Below are 17364 nucleotides of genomic sequence, written 5' to 3'. Positions count from 1 at the left end.
AAAGCTTTGTCTGGTTTAGTCTCGCTCCACCGAGACCGCTGACTCTAGAGAATGCCTCACCCGTGACTGGAGCCTACGACGGCTGCAGCTGCATCACGATTCCACACGTGGAGTTGCACCTGATCTGCTCATTCTTTCCCCGATTAATAAAGCTGTCCTAAATGCACAGTCATAAACGCACGTGGTGTGAAGGCTGATGGGTTTTCTCATCTGCGCTCGAGAAGAAGAAGAAACCGAGACGATGAAGACGCTGCCCCTTCACTGGAAAGTCCCGGCGAGCGCCTCCTCACGGTTTTGTGTCAATCTCAGCGCAACAGCTACAGACACCAAGTTTAATCTGCGTTATTCACCTTGTCTTCATCAATAAAACAATAAACGGAGTCCTGATTTGTAGACGTTGCCAATATCCCTGGTGTAAACACTCCCACTAAGGTCAGTTTCAAGTTATCATCACAACATCATTGAACCCAGAGTTGCAAAGAGATGCAAAAGAGGCCCCTACGTGCCGCTCTCCTACAGACAGAGGGAATGCTGGTGGAACACAGATGACGGTAGGATGCAGTGAAATATTGGAAACAGATGCGTGTCAAGTGTTTTTATCTTTTCAAGTACTGCCCATTTATTTTTTGATTGATTTTTTTTTAATTTGGCTACATCTCACAGCATGCAGGATCTTAGTTCCCCGACCAGGAATCAGACCTACCCCCTGTATGGGGAGCACAGAATTTTCACCACTGAACCACCAGGGAAATCGCTACCATTGCCTTTTTAGATTTTTTTATTTTTGGTTCCGCTAGGTCTTCATTCAGTGCTCAGGCTTCTCCTGGTGGTGGCTTCTCTTGTTACTACTGTTAAATAAACTGTATTTAAAACAATGGTGGGGGGCTTCCCAGGTGGCTCAGTGATAAAGAATCCACTTGCCAATGCAGGAGACGCAAAAGACAAGGGTTCCATCCCTGGGTCAGGAAGCTCCCCTGGAGGAGGGCATGGCAACCCACTCCAGTATTCTTGCCTGGAGAATCCCATGGACAGAGAAGCCTGGCGGGCTACAGTCCATAAGGTTGAAAAGAGTTGGACAGGACTGAAGAAACTTGGCACGACAATGCAGGAGACGGAGGAGACGTGGGTTTGATCCCTGGGTCAGAAAGATCCCCTGGAGGAGGAAGTGGCAACCCACTCCAGTATTCTTGCCTGGAGAATCCCATGGACAGAGGAGCCTGGTGGGCTACAGTCCATGGGGCTGCAAAGAGTCGGACACAACTGAGCAACTCAACAGGCAAGCAATATACAGTGTAATTTTAAATAATGGCTGTGTTTGACAACAGGCTTGTAAACTTCCTTAAAAAAAAAAAAAAAGACAATCAGGTCCCTTGGGGAGGCGTCCTGCTTTGCTACTGAGCGTTTGCACAGCCGCCGTTCTCCAGTCTCCCCTGGAGGGACTCAACCTTTCGCCAGGGCGACCGTGCGCTTCTCCAGTTGTGCCGGGCACTGGTCCTTGACTGTCTCTGCTGTGCTGGGTCTTTGTTGCTGGTGGGCTTTTCCCTCGTTGCTGCGAGCGGGGGCTACGTGTCTCTCACTGCAGTGGCGTGTCTTGTTGGGGAGCACAGGAGATGCTCCACAGGCCTTGGCGCTTGGGTTCTCTGCATTCGGAATGTTCAGCCGGGAGCATCCCCGGGGCCTCGGTGCTTCATCTCTTTTCTCAAGGTGCCCGGCCTGCCCTGTGTAAGGCAGTGGCGGGGGCTCACGGGTGGCGCCATGGGCCTCACACCCCCTAACCGCAGGACCCAGCTGCATCGCCTTCCAGCCCGTGGCACCTGTCACCTGAGGTGCCACATTTATGGCACGTATTTCCCTACTGTCTCTCCCATTTCTCCCCCTGGAATGCAGGGAACTTCCCGTTCTACTTTCACTAAAACTGTGGTCATCTCAGCACCCAGCGCGGGGCCTGCTTGTGGGCAAGAAGCACAGGAAGCCCTTGTCTGATGGACGAGGACGAGACAACCCGGGAACGCGGAATGGTACCAAGCAGAGCCCATGGACCCCCCCGGAACAGACGTCCCCGCCCTCCTCCGCATCCTCCACCTGCCTCTCGCTCGGAATAAAACGTTAGCCTCCTAGGCTTTCCTTGAGTTCCAAAGAGTAAACTTAACCAGGAAATCTAGAAAATGCAGAGGCAAAGGAAAACAGCCGAACAAGACAAAACAATATCTTGGCCGTTCAAACACTCAAGGACCTTTACTTCCTCCTCACAGAGATGGACAGGATTCTGAGCCGTACCCTGGAACTGTTTTGCAGATACTGAACCCCCCCCGCCGCCACCCCGGGTGGAAGAAGTTAATTGTATGCTGCCCACAGCACGTAGTCCCAGAAGGCTGATGAGGCTGACTCCCGATTACCTCACCACCAGCCAATCACAAGAATGTGCGCAATCACACACCCTACAGCCCTTTCCCTCACTCTGCCTTTAAACACCTTTCAGTGAAATAGAGCACACCCTCTCACCTCGTGCAGAAACTCAAGATGGCGTAAAGGCTTAGACACAAGACAGGACACCATAAAAGTCCTAGATGAGATCATAGGCGAACATTCTCTGATATAAATTGTACCAATGTTTTCTTAGGTCAATCTCCCAACCCAGACAATGGAAATAAAAACAAAAATGAACAAACGGGACCTAATCAAACTTCTAAGCTTTTGCACAGCAAAGGAACCCATGAACAAAAACGAAAGGACAGCCTGCAGAACGGGAGAAAATATTTGCAAATGATGCAACCAACAAGGGCTTAATTTCCAAAATATGCAAGCAGTTCATAAAACTCAACAACGAAAAAAGCAGGCAACCCAATTGAAAAATGAGAAGACCTAAGATAGACATTTCTCCAAAGAAGAAATACAGATGGCCAATAGGCACCTGAGAAGATGCTGGGCAAGCTAATTACTGCGGAAATGCAAAGCAAGACCACAGTGAAGTGTCCCCTCACACCAGTCAGAATGTCAGCATCAAAAAATCTGCAAACAAGACATGCTGGAGAGACTGTGGTGAAAAGGGAAGCCTCTTGCAGACTGTTGCTGTGAGTGTAAATTGATACAGGCATTTGGAAAACAGTATGGAGGTCCCTTAAAAAGATGAAAAATGAACTATCGTATGACCCAGCAATCCCACTACTGGGCACATACCCTGAGGAAACCATAACTCAGAAAGACACACGGACCCCAAGATTCTTTGCAGCACTATTTACAATAGCCAGAACACGGAAGCAACCTAGATGTTCATCGACAGATGAACGGATCAAGAAGATGCGGTACGTATACACAACGGAATATTACACAGCCATAAGAAACGAAATCAGGTCACTTGTAGTGATGTGGATGCACCCAGAGCCTGTCATACCAAGTGAAGTAAGTCAGAAAGAGAAAAACAATGATTATATATTAACCCATCAATATGGAATCTAGAAAAAAGGTACAGATGAACCGGTTTGCAGGGCAGGAATAAAGAGGCTGACTTAGAGAACGGATACGTGGACATTAGTGGAGGAGGGGGAAGGCGGGGCGCACTGAGGGAGCAGCTTTTACACACACAAACTGCCGTCCATGAAATAGACGGCCAGTGAGGCGTGAGGCCAAGCAGGCCCTAGGAAGCATCACTAAGAACAAAGCTAGTGGAGGTGATGGAATTCCGGCTGAGCTATTTCAAATCCTAAAAGATGACGTTTTAGAGTGCTGTACTCAATGTGTCAGAAAATTTGGAAAACTTGGCAGTGGCCACAGGACTGGAAAAAGTCAGTATTCATTCCAATCCCAAAGACAGGCAATGCCAAAGAATGCTCAAACCGGAGCTCATTTCACAAGCTAGCAAGGAAATGCTCAAAATCCTTCAAGCTAGGCTTCAGTAGTACCTGACTTGACGGTGAACAAGCCAGGTTTAGAAAAGGTAGAGGAACCAGAGATCAAATTGCCAACATTTGTTGGATCATAAAGAAAGCAAGGAAATTACAGAAAAATACCTACTTCTGGTTCATTGTCTATGCTAAAGCCTTTGACTGTGTGGATCACAACAAACTGTGGAAAATTCTTCAAGAGATGGGAATACTAAACCACCTTGCCTGCCTCCTGAGAAACCTGTATGCAGGTCAAGAAGCAATAGAACCAGGCATGGAACAATGGACTGATTCAAAGTTGGGAAAGGAGTACGCCTAGGCAGTATCTTGTCGCCTTGTTTATTTAAGTTCTATGCAGAGTACATCATGCAAAACGCCACGCTGGGTGAATCACAGCTGGAATCAAGATTGCCAGGAGAAATACCAACAACCTCAGATATTCAGATGATATCACCCTAACGGCAGAAAGTGAAGAGGAACTAAAGAGCATCTTGATGAGGGTGAAAGAGGAGGGTGAAAAAGCTGGCTTAAAACTCAACATTCAAAAATGAAGATCATGGCATCTGGTCCCATCACTTCATGGCAAATAGATGGGGAAAAATGGAAACAGTGGCAGATTTTATTTTCTTGGGCCCCAAAATTACTGCGGATGGTGACTGCAGCCAGGAAATTGAAAGATGCTTGCTCCTTGGAAGAAAAGCTATGACCAACCTAGGCAGTGTATCAAAAAGCAGAGACATCACTTTGCCAACAAAGGTCTGTCTAGTCAAAGCTATGGTTTTTCTAATAGTCATGTACAGATGTGAGGGTTGGACCATAAAGAATACTGAGTGCTGAAGAACTGATCCTTTAAACTGTCTTGCTGAAGACTATTGAGAGTCTCTTGGACTGCAAGGAGATCAAACCAATTAGTCCTGTAGGAAATCAACCCTGAATATTCACTGGAAGGACTGATGCTGAAGCTGAAGCTCCAATACTTTATAGCCATCTGGTTCAAAGAGCCGACTCATTGGAAAAGACCTTGATACTGGGAAATATTGAAGGCAGGAGGAGAAGGGGACGACAGAGGATGAGATGGTTGGATGCCATCACTGATCCATGGACATGAATTTGAGCAAACTCCAGGAGATGGTGAAGGACAGGGAGGCCTGGTGTGCTGCAGTCCATGGGGTTGCAAAGAGTCAGACATGACTTAGCAACAGAATAAGCAAGTGGGAAACTACTGCAGAGCTCACCGAGCTCAGCCTGTGCTCTGAGATGACCTAGAGGGGTGGAAGGGAGGCTCTGGAGGGAGGGGATGTGTGTACACACACAGCTGCTTCACCTCGATGTCCAGCGGAAACCAGCACAACATTGCAAAGCAATTATATGCCAAAATGAATAAATAAATAAAAAGTCTACAAACAAAAACGAAAAGTAAAATTACCATATGATCCAACATTGCCACTCCTCGCCATACATCTGGACAAATCTGCAATTCAGAAACACGTGCATCCCTGTCTTCACAGCAGCGCTGGTCACAATGGCCAAGATGTGAGAACAACTTGAATGGCCATCAACAGATGAATGGGTAAAGAAGATGTGGCGCAGATGCACAACAGAATACTACTCAGCCATGAAAGAGGAGCTTCCCAGGTGGCACAAGTGGTAAAGAGCAGTCCTGCCAATGCAGGAGACACAGGAGACTCGGGCTCCATCCCTGGGTCGGGAAGGTCCCCTGGAGGAGGGCATGGAGACCCACTCTGGTATTCTTGCCTGCAGAATCCCATGGACAGAGGAGCCTGGCGGGCTGCAGTCCGTGGGGTGTCAAAGAGTCGGACACGACTGAGCGACTGAGCACGCACAGCCACAAAAAGAATGAAATGACGCCTTCTGCAGCAATATGGTGAAACTAGAGATCATCATTCCAAGTGAAGTAAGTCAGAAAGAGAAATACCGTGTGGTATCACTTGCATGTGGAATCTAAATTAAAACACAAATGAACCTGCCTCTGGAACAGAGACAGTCGCAGACACAGGGAATGGGCTGGTGGTCGCCTACGGGGAGGGGCCGGGGGAGGGCTCGTTACAGATAAAACAAACAGCAAGGCCTCAGTAGACAGCACAGGGAGCCACCTTCAGTATCCTATGATAAGCACGCCCCTGGCCGTCCAGAGATTAAGAACCCGCCTTGCGATGCAGGGGACTTGAGTTTGATCCTTGGTCAGGGAACTAAGATCCCACATGCACAGCACCACAGCTGGAGAGTCCACGTGCCACAAGGGAAGATCCTGCATGAAGCAATGCCGCTAAGACCCAAGGCAGCCAAATTAATTAATCAATTTAAAAAATACTCTATGATAAACCATAATGGAAAAGAATGTGTATTCATGTATAACTGAATCACTTTGCTGCACAGCAGAAACTAGCACATTGCAAATCAACTAGACTTCATCCAAAAAATAACTAGGAAAAAACACACCCAGCACCCCTCTCCATTACCCTGTCTTTAAAAACCTTTCCCTCTGAACTACCCAGGAGTTCAGGTCTTTCGAGCACCAGCCTCCTGGACTCCTTGCTGTGCCTGCCCTTTCCTTCGCCACAGCCCAGTGTCTGTAGACTGGCTTTACTGTGTGCCGGGGAGCGGGCCCAAGTGGTTCAGTGACGAATGGCTTTCCCTGGACCGCCCAGCTGGCAGGTTGGTTGAGCATGAATTTGAATTCAATCGATCCAGCCCCAGGGCCCCTGCTCACACACCCTAAGAGCAAGTCAGCAGGAGCCCAGTGTGTCTAGCTGACTGCAGAAGGGTTTCCAGCTCCATGGAGAGCCTGGGGACTGTCACTGCTCACGCAGCCCTTTCAAGGGAAGCAGGGTTCCTTGGAGCCAATCCCCAGCTTTGGGCAAAAGTTGACATTTCTAAGTCACAGCCCTGGGCACACTACCCTTTATTTGGAATCTTGGTAGAACATAATAATAATAACGTAAGAAGGGGTGGGAAGGGATAAATTGGAAGACTGGGATATAAGCACTGCTCTCCTGTAGGCTCAGAATCCATCCACCAATGCAGGAAACTCAAATTCAATCCCTGGGTCAGGAAGACCCCCTGGAGAAGGAAATGGCAACCCACTCCAGGATTCTTGTCTGGGAAATCCCATGGACAGAGGAGCCTTGCAGGCTACAGTCCATGGGGTTGCAAAGAGTTGGACACAACTTAGCAACACAACAACAGCAAATATATAAAATAGATGACTAATAAGGACCTACTGTATACACGGGGAACTCTACTCAGCACTCTGTAATGGCTTGTAGGGGAACGGAATCTAGGAAAGAGTGGACAGGAGTGTATTTGTAACTGATCCACCTTGCTGTACAGCTGAAACTGACACGGCATTGTAAGTCAACCCGTGCGTGCCAGGTCACTTCAGTCGTGTCCGACTCTCTGCGACCCCATGGACTGCAGCTGTTTTGTGCGTGCGTGCGTGTGTATGTGCGTGCATGTGTGTGCACGCGTGCATGTGCGTGCGTGCATGTGTGCGTGTGTGTGCACGTGTATGTGTGCGTGTGCATGCGTGTGTGCGCGCGTGCGCGTGTGTGCGAGCGTATGTGCGTGCGTGTGCGCACATGTGTGTGCGTATGTGTGTGTGTGTGCCTGTATGTGTGTGTGTGTGTGTTTGCAGCCCTCTGGGGAGGGCCTCTGCCTCCCGTGTCTACAGGCTGTGCCAGGCCGGCCCCTGGCCGTCTGGATTCTCATTCCCTTGGCGTGCCCCCTCCTCCCCTGTCCCGGGCCTCCAGGACTGGCTCTCAGAGCCTTTCCCGGCCTCTCAGACTCCTGGGTCTGTGGGTGGAGCCGAGCATTAAGGGCTGCTCTGGGGGTGGAACAGGAGGTGTCCGCATGGGTGAGCCGCAGGCCGCCCACAGTGGGACTTATCTCCGCTGCTCCTCAGCTGCTCTGCGGCTCACCCGATCCACGAGCCAGAACCACCTCCGCCCACCCTCACCTCCCACCAACTCATCGGCATCTGTGTGGTGCAGTCTCCCAGTGCAGCCCCTGGACCGGACCAAACCCCGGCATGCAGCTCTGGCGTGTCCCCAGACCCAGAGTCAAGTGAGGACGTGGATTTGAAAGTACCCCTTTACTAAATGAAAGGGACTCGGTCATTACCATGCCGGAGGCACCCAGTCTCCCGGGTGTCATCAGTCATTAGCTTTACCGTCATCGCCACTGCCAGGCTGATGAGACTGTGAGCGTGTCCCTTCAACTCACAGCTGGGATGGGGATGGGAGAGGCAGCCTTCTGCACTCTTCGAAATGAAATGAAATGAAAGTTGCTCAGTCGTGCCCAACTCTTTGCGGCCCCATGGACTGTAGTCCATGGGATTCTCCAGGCCAGAATACTGGAGTGGGTAGCCTTTCCCTTCTCCAGGGGATCTTCCCAACCCAGGGATCAAACCCAGGTCTCTTGCATTGCAAGCAGATTCCTTACCAACTGAGCTCCTTCAAATGCTACCCCTTCCGTGGAGCAGACTGTGGGCTGTGTGAGGCGTATGGCCTGGGATTCGGTCACTCAGCTGCTCTGAGCCTCGATTTTCCTCCTCAGTAAAATGGATGTAATCCAAAGAGCTCCTTCCCAGGGCTGCTGGGCAGATTCAACTAGACGCTGCATTTAAAGTACTTGGCATGGGACTTCCCTGGTAGTCCAGTAGTTAAGACTCCGATCTTCTAAGCAGGGAGCATGGGTTCAATACCTGGTCAGAGAACTAAGATCCCACATGCCTTGTGGTGTGACCAAGAAATAAACGTTTTAAAAAGGAGAGAGCTATACCGAAGTGCGTGGCATACAGTAGGTGCTTAAGCGTTTGCTGCCATCGCTGCTGGTGCTATAACTCTTCCCAGAGCCCCCAGCAGCCGAAGCCAGTCGGGCCAGGACCCTGTCTCCTCCCGGTGCCCCGTAGCCCCCGTCCAGACCCTCCTTGCAGCCCCTCACAGTCTGTATCACCCAGAACAGCACCCTGACTCGTCCTCACCCCGGGCCCCGGCTCAGAGTAGGGCCGGGTTCACAGGTTAATCAGCAGGCTGCAAGGAGAATGGACTCAGCTCTTAGAGGGATCTCACAAAGGGAGGCACAGAGGATGGGGAAGGGATCCAAAGCAACCGGTCATTCCAGCCTGGCTCACTTGCTTTAACTACATCCGTGCCCACCCACCTGGTCAGGTGTAAGGACAGCACGTTTCACAGGCGATATTGGGTAGGGTAATACCAGGGTGGCATTTTCAAGCACTTAGTATGTGCCAGGGGGCTTCCCAGGTGGAGCAATGGTAAAGAGCCCTCCCGCCAATGCAGGAGATACGAGGGACGTGGGCTCGATCCCTGGGTCAGGAGGATCCCCTGGAGGAGGAAATGGCAACTAACTACAATATTCTTCCCAGAAAACCCCATGGATGGAGGAGACTGCTGGGATACGGTCCGTGGGGGTGCAGAGTCAGACATGACTGAGCACGGACACACCGTGGTAGGCACGTCGTCAGCTTCTGACACCTGCGATCTTATCTACACTTTACAACAACCCTCTTAGGTACGTGTTGCTGTCCTCGTCTAGCAGTTGAGGAAATCTTTTCAGCGAGGCTGAGTGCCCTTCCTGGGATCACACAGCTGGCAAAGAATGGAAGGGGCGGCAGGCTTGTCTTCCCTCTCGTGCCATCCCAGCCAACATTAAAAGGCGTGTGCGTGCTCTGAGCGTGTTCCTGGCAGGGACTGGAGGAAGGAGATACCCAGAGAAGATGTGGGAAGGAAAAAGGGAAACGCTGAAACCTTGCCACACAAGCTCTTTTACATGATCCCCTGGGAGCTGACAGGATGTGGAGCAGTGAGGCAGGAAGGGCACGTGCCCTCCTCCCCCTCCACGCACCCCAACTTTGCAGGGGTGAAGTCAGTGCCGACCAGCAGGATGGCATGACCTTCCGGCCCCTTTCTACCCTTAAAACAATGAGACTCTGGAGTGTCTTCACAGTCCTTGGGTCAGAGAAGGGTCCCAGAGGTCATCCTGGCCAGCTCCCTGCCCACTGCAGAACTCTGTGCTCATCCTCACACTTCCTGTGACAGGGAGCTCACTACCTCACACCCTTTGGTACTTTGACAGTTCAGAGAAAGAATTAAGAAGTCTTTCCTTTTGCCTGGCTGCAACCTGCACCCAGAAGCTTCCTCCTCCCGGGGCGCCACAGGCACACTTCATCTTAGCTACTCGGAAGCTGACTGCCTGGTCCCTGGGGAGAGGAGAAACAGGGCAGGCATGGGGCTGCTCCCATGCTGTCCACACTCCATTCTTGGACCACACCAGCATCTGGGGATGACCCCAGGGTCAGGGGGCCCTCTGCCCAGCCAAGGGTCTGGGCGGGGAGGGCACACTGGTGCTGACCCAGCCTCCAGCTGGGGGAAAGGGTATGGGCTGGCAGCAGAGAACCAGGGTGTGCGGAGGCTTGACCACGACACTGTGCTGGGGAGAGGCCAGGGTGGAAAGGGGACTAATGTGACTGGATAGAAAGGCTGAGGAGCAAGCTGGTAGGCAGCCCTTGGGCAGAACAGACTGGCCAAGCCTGTGGCTTCCCCTTCACACCTGATCAGCCACCTGCCTGCCCGGGAAGGGCCACCATCCAGGTGTCCTGGACTAGACTTGACAAGTCCTCTCTGACACGGCCAGCTCTGGGGTCCCCCCTGCTGGGGGGCGAGACCTGATGTGGCCAGCAGTCCCCAGAGGCAGCCAGCCCTAAAGGACACAGCTCCCCCAGGAGCTCATGAGTCTTGTCACTGCCGCTGGCCGCTCCGCCTCAACACGAATTTCCCGAGCGCCCGCTGTGGCAGGGGCCACCCTGGGCACAGGAGAGCAGAGATGAATCACCCTGGCCTCACGGAACCCGCCCAGGGCGGGGACAGCACGGTCTCCAACGTGCTCTCGCTCTGTTCTGATTCCATCCCCGAGGCCCCTGCCTGCTGAGCAGGGCAGTTACCAGGCTTCTCATTTTACAGGTGATATGAAAGTCACGGAGAAGGCAATGGCACCCCACTCCAGTACTCTTGCTTGGAAAATCCCATGGACAGAGGAGCCTATTAGGCTGCAATCCATGGGGTCTCTAAGAGTCGGACACGACTGAGAGACTTCACTTTCACTTTTCACTTTCATGCATTGGAGAAGGGAATGGCAACCCACTCCAGTGTTCTTGCCTGGAGAATCCCAGGGGGGCACCCTGGTGTGCTGCCATCTCTGGGGTCACACAAAGTCGGACACGATTGAAGTGACTTAGCATAGCATAGCATGAAAGTCACAGGAGGCCACACATGGGCAGGACCTGAGGTTTGACCTCACCCGGGTCTGACCCCAAAGCTCATCCTCTGCCCTGCGCCCACCACCCCTGCGGAAACCCAACCACATAGAGGATTCCCCAGTAATGGGTGGGCTGTGTGACTCTGGGCAAGCCTCTTGACCACTCTGTGTCTCCGTCTTTGCGAAACAGGGATCTTAGGAGTCGTCACCGCATAAGCTCGTGTGAGACTTGACTGAGAGAGTGCCGTACGCACTGTGACTGAAGGCCCTGCCATCGTCATGTTGTACTGTCACCAGGGGCCTGGGCAGCAGGCGGACCTGGCGGAAGAGGATCCTGGCACCTCCTTCACTCTCCAGCCTGGGCAGAAACCAGGTGAGCGATTCAGCGGTGAGTGTCCACATCCTGAAGGCTCTCTTAGCCCCCAGAGTAAGGTGGGAGGCCCTCAGGGGTGGGCATAGATTGTCTCGTCTCTAAGCGCCTCAGCACAGCACAGAGCTGGACAAGGAGCAGCTGTCTCGAAACGTCTAAGGGACCGCAGACGGCTCAGAGCCCCGTGTGGCTTTCTCTTTGGTCCTGCCCAGGTGCTGGCTGTGGCTGACACAGGGGGGAGGGGGATGATGAGGCCCGCAGACGCCCTGTTATAGGCTGGGATCGCCCCCTGCGTGCAGAACCACCCCAGGAGCAGCTGCATCATGCCCCTCTTTCTTTCCTTTCCAGAGAGACCTGACGCCCTGGCATTGCTCAGCCAAGGCCACACCCAGGGAGCCTGCATGGAGGGCCTGGGCCAGGCCTTCCTGCTCTGGAACCCCTGCCGGCCCAGGGATGGAGGTTGGAGGTGGCGGGGGCAGCTTTCATCCCAGCAGAGGCAAACAGGGGCTGGAGGCCAGGACATCTCAGAGACAAGCCCAGAATGGAAAGTCAGAATCACGGCTCACTCCTCCCCTCTCAGACTGTCTCCCCTTCTGCTACAGAGGAACTGCACAGCTGTGCTCCTCAGATCATGCAGCTTCTCATCTGTGAAAAGGGGGCCAAAATCACAGGCGATATCTTCCCCTTCTAGTGTGGGAGGACGCTGGCGCCAGAGAGGCTGAGTAACTGGCCCAAGGTCACACAGCCCGCAGGACCATGACGCATCGCCAGCCCTCCCGAGCTCAGCAGTCACCAAGCAGCCGCATCAGTGGGACCTCCTCCTCGGGGCCCAGTCAGCGTGGGGTCCAGCCTTCTTCCTCGTCTGTGTCCGGAAGCCCCAGCCTCCTCCCCTGACACCTGTCAGCCTGGCGCAGACCACAGCCTCGGCAGGCTCCTCCTGAGGAGTTCCTGACCTTCCGTTTGCCTATACTCCCAGCAAAGTGATGGAGACCCAGGTGGGGGCTGAGGGGTCCTGCACGTGGTTGAGAAGGTGTGTTGGAGAAGCGCTTGGCAGGGCTTCAGGAGGCCTTGGGCTCAGATGCAGGGCAGCGGGGCTCTCTGCTCTGGGCCTGGATGCGCTGCAGACTCAGCACGGGTCTGCCCCTGCCAGGCTCTGGCAGGCCCCAGCTCCCCTGCCCCGGCCCCTGGTGGCAGCTTTTGGGGTCCCCACCACCACCCACGGCCCACAGCTGAGGCCCTCCCTGGGCTCCCCGGGGCTGAGGTCCTCGGCTGGGTGTGGCCTTCCCAGTCCCTTCCGGCCCCACACCCTCCACCCCACACACCTTTGAGCATCAGGACCATTCAGCGGAGCTGAACAGCTGCTTAGAAACCACAGCAGAGGGAAAGAAAGCGTCTCTGGACCGAGCAAAGCAGAGGACCGCCCATCACAGGAGAAGCGTCTGGGGGTCGAGGCACCTCCATCGGGGCTGAGCCACCACCGCCCTTCCCCTGCCTCTCCAGTCTTTTCTCAGGGTCCACAGCCAGACCCTGCCCGCCCAAGGAGAGGGGAAGCTGGGAACTGCGGGGGAGGAGAGAGAGGTGGGGTTGGAAGTGATGGGAGCAGGAGACGGAAGAGAAGACGGTCAGGCACAAGGAGAGGTTCCAAGACCAAATGGCGGGGAGGAGAAGCGGGGCGTGCGCGGAGGTGCCTGGCAGGGGCTGCGGGGCGGAGGAGGGGAGGGAAGAGAGACCGACAAGGTCCGTCTCAGGACAGGGGGCGGCGCAGGAGCTGGGGGCCAGGGCATCCGGACGCTCAGGGGGTGGCTGACCACCGGTGCCCTCTCTGAAGCCAGGATCACAGTCCATCATTTCACATCCAGATTGGGTGTGGCCTCTGCTGGCTCCAGGGACCTTGCAGAGGACCCTGACCTCATACCCTCCAAGAACCCTCCAATCTGAACACTAACATCACTTCCTATAAAGGAATGGATTCAGTTGCAGAATGGAACGAGGAGGAGGAGGGTTTCTCCCTGGAGCTTAAACCCGGGTTCCCGCCCTGCACCGGGAGCCTGTCGGTCATCAGGAGCTAGTGTTGGGCACCAGGCCTGTAATTACCCCACGAGGAGAACAATTACGCTTCACGGTACTTCTGCACAAGTTAAAAGCATTAATTTACTCAGTGTAAACATCAGAAATACACAGACCACAAGTTTTACAACTCCGTTTAGGCATGTTGGGTTCTTGAAAAGCAGGGAACCCCAGAGAAAGAAGCGGTTTGGGTCTTTTCTCCAGCTCACCTGAGAGGCCCTGAAGAGACCCCCCCCGCCCCCCACCTTCCTGGGCTCCTGGAATTCCAGCCATCTCAGGTCTAAGAGTCTATCTGGCTTTGAGGCTTGTGCGGGGCTGGGGGAGGCTTAGAAAAAGCTCCAGGAGAGCATCCCAGCCTCACCCGGCCAGCCTTCCCCTCCATCCTCGGGGACAAATGTTCACGTGGTCTCCAGCCCAGGGCTCTGATTCTGGGCAGACAAGGAACTCCGGCCGGATCACTAATGCATTCCTCAGGCCACATTTCCTCCTTTTTGGCAGAAGTCCTCTGGGGACCGCTTCCAGGCAAGGAAAACAGAGATGGTCCGGGCTCTCTGGCCAGATGCAGGGGGTCATCAGCCTGCCAGGTTGAGAGGGCAGGGTCTGTAGCACATGCTCTTTCTAGGGCTTCTCAGCCTGGGGCACCCCCAGGACACACTACTATCCCAAAACAGGTGTTTCCCCAAATAACCAGTCTGGATCGCACACGGGGGAGTTAATCGCTTCCTGTGACGTCACCCCCACACGCCCATCTCCAGCGGCTCCGGAGGGCTGGGACCTCAGCCCAAGTGACTGGCACTCCTCTCTTCGGGGGGCGTCCCCCTTCTACCAGCAAGGCCAGTCAGAGGCCCCTTGCTCAGCCTCAGCTAGGGTGGGGCACCCACAGCAGGGGTGGGAGAGCCCCGAGTTCACCAAGTACAGCCCCTTCCTCTAGCCAGCCAGGGCCCCGGAATGGGCTTCAGGACCCCCTGCTCCCATTTTTCTTGGCCACGTGTGGGATATTCGTTCCTGGACCAGGGTTCAAGCCCACAGCCCCAGTGCTGGAAGCCTTAACCATTGGACCGCCAGGAAGTCCCAGGCGCCTCTTCAAACCTTCCGAGGAGACAGGCCAACCCCCTCCCTCCACCCGGCTCCGATGACTCCACGTCGCCGGGTCCCACCTATCAGAGACCTCAGAGGCCAGAAGTTCTTCTCAAGGTCTACTTTGGAAAGAACTTGTTGCAGAACTAACTTCTGTTTTCCAGAGACCCTCACGGCTACGATGCTAGTCCCCATCAACATCCAGGGTGAGGGCTCCTGAAGGACCCTGGGCGCGGGTCCCCCACGCTGCTCACCAGGACCCCACTGCAGCCCCTGCCCGCAGAGTCGGACCACCAGGCAGCTTCCCTGAGCCCGCAGCAGGGCTGCAGCCCTCCCTGGGGATGCCAGGGGGCTTGGTGAGCCTGAAGTAGGTTTACAGGCGCATTGCCCCGCGTACCCACCGCACAGCCCATCTGCCGTTCCTCCACCCTCTGAGACATGATGGGAGGAAAGCAGACCCACAGAGCCATTAGAGCTGTGGCACGGCCCCTCCCACAGGGCAAGGGCCCCACACAGGCAGGCTCACATTTATTGCCCTCCCCCAACACACTACCGGCGCTTCCCAGGTGGCACAGTGGTACAGAATCCCTCTGCCATTACAGGAGATGCAAGAGACCAGGATTCCATCCCTGGGTCGGGAAGATCCCCTGGAGCAGCAAATGGCAACCTGCCCCAGTGTTCTTGACTGGGAAACCCCATGGACAGAGGAGCCTGGCGGGCTGTGGTCCACGGGGTGGCAAAGAGAAGGACCTGACTGAGCACACATGCACCCACAACCCATTACCATCAGTGATCTTGTGCCCCCATTTGTCGAAGAGGAAACTGAGGCTCAGAGAAGCGCGGCAGCTTGCCCAGGGCCCCCCAGCCACCAACGGAGCTAGAATGAGAAGCTGAGTCTGTCCAAGTCGAGTGTGGGTGCTTTATCACCAGCCTGAACTGAACAGGGGATTCAGCTCATCCTGCCGGGGTCCAGAGAGGGCCTGCGGCTTGGCACACGCCAGACAGCAAGTCAGCGGCGGAGGCAGAAGCAGAACTCCCATCTCCTGGCTCCCAGTCAGAGGCTCTCAGAAGGGCCTGAGTTTCTGCAGTTCCCTTCTAGAAGCAGCTGTCCCCTGGGAGGAGAGCAGGGGTGGAATAGGAAGACGGGGCTCACTAGAGACCCTGTCTCCGCTCTTGATGGTAAAGCGTAGTCGCCAGATAGAATAAGGGACGCCAAGCTAAATCTGAATGTCAGTTACTTTTAAAAATACAAGTATGTCCCACGCAATACACTAAAAAAAGTTATTTTTTAAACCTGAGATGTAAACTGGGCGTCCTGCATTTTCATTTGCCGAGTCTGGCAACACTGTGTTAAGACGGCAGAAGAAAACGGGGTCTCCGCTGGCCGCCCAGATGCTGGAGAACCACCCCAGGCCAGGGCCTCCAGGACAGCTGGGAGCTGAGGCCTGGCCCCCAGGGCCCCTGGCTCCCCGCACCCCCAAGGTCCCCGCCCCAGAGCCAGGGCAGGGGCAGCAGGAAGGCCCCGGGGGCGGGGGCCCCCTGAGGCCAGGTGAAGCCTCTGGGCAGCCTCTGAGGCCAGCTCAGACCCCAGCTTGTACCAGATCCCAGCTCCCACCTGCTCTGGGAGGCAGACCCTCCTCGCCTTGATTGCCCCCTCCCTGCCAACACACTGGGCTGAGTCCTGGGCCCCGCGCCCCAGCCTCATCCCCATCACCCTCTTACAGACACAAGCCCCAGGCTCCTCTGAGCGCCTCCCGGTATGAGCACACTGAAACATGCGCCCCGGGCCTGTTCTCAGTCCTTTTCCTTTGCCAACACGTTCACTCCTTCCCCAGCTCGTCCCCTCTCATCCCAGTCGTCCTGGCTGGCCTCCAACGACCAAGCTGCCACACGCCGCCCCTCCGCCTCAGAGAGAGGGGCTGTCGGCAAGAAACGGAGGGCAGAATCAGCAGCACTTCATTCTGATGCTCCGCATGCGTTCCGCTGGGATGTCAGAACGCAGAACCCAGACCCCAGAGCGTGGCCCCAGGGCTCAGAGCTGGAACCCTCGCCCAAGGGCTTGAGGCCAGAGACGGGACCCCGGTGCCGGAGCCAGGGCCCCAGCAGGGACCTGCAGCCTCTCTCTCTCCTGGTGCTGCAGCAGCTCCGCCGGCTCTGCCGTCACAACGGCCCCTCGTCAGCATCCTCCACGGTGCCCGATTCGGCCTCCGGGGGCCACCCCGCTGCTGCAGGCGCCCCAGCCCCGCCCAGCCCTCTGCCAGCCAGGTGGGCACCCCTCGGCCCTCACCTGTGAACGTCCAGGTGTGTCTCAACCCCCACAGCACACACGGCGTAGCTGGGCTTCTTCGGGGACAGCCGCACAGCACTGCGCTGGGCCATCCCGACCCGCTGGCGTCTGACCTCTGTGCACCCTGCTCCCAGGCTCCGCGCCCAGGCACCTCGTTGCCAGGAAGGGGCGTGAGTTCTGACAGGCTGGCGCTTTCCTCCTCCCTTTTAATTTCATCCTCTGACCTGAAGAGCCTGCCCAAGCCCAGTCCCCACCTCCTGGCCCCATGCCATCCCTCTTGGCCTGTCAATCCAAGAGGCTCAGGGAGGAGGTACCAAAAGCCTCCCTGGGGAATGGGGAAGTGGGGCTTCAGCTGAGGCTGAGCAGAGCTCAGCTGCCAGCAGAAGACA

At 55.1% G+C, this 17364-nt stretch overlaps 1 protein-coding gene across 1 annotated transcript in view; it reads right to left on the bottom strand.

The window, feature by feature from the left end:
- The window catches only part of PADI1 (peptidyl arginine deiminase, type I), a 44503-nt gene extending 27436 nt beyond the window's left edge, over positions 1–17067 (bottom strand). The window contains exon 1 of the mRNA XM_010829928.1: positions 16976–17067. Coding sequence (XP_010828230.1) covers positions 16976–17067 — 92 coding nt within the window. The remainder of the gene's footprint in view (positions 1–16975) is intronic.
- Positions 17068–17364: the final 297 nt, after the last annotated feature.

This window comes from Bison bison, unplaced genomic scaffold, assembly GCF_000754665.1.
Source record: "Bison bison bison isolate TAMUID 2011002044 unplaced genomic scaffold, Bison_UMD1.0 scf7180017864516, whole genome shotgun sequence".
NCBI classification, from domain to species: Eukaryota; Metazoa; Chordata; class Mammalia; order Artiodactyla; family Bovidae; genus Bison; species Bison bison.
The sequence above is the reverse complement of the archived record's forward strand: the minus strand, read 5'-3'. Positions and strand labels throughout refer to the sequence as shown.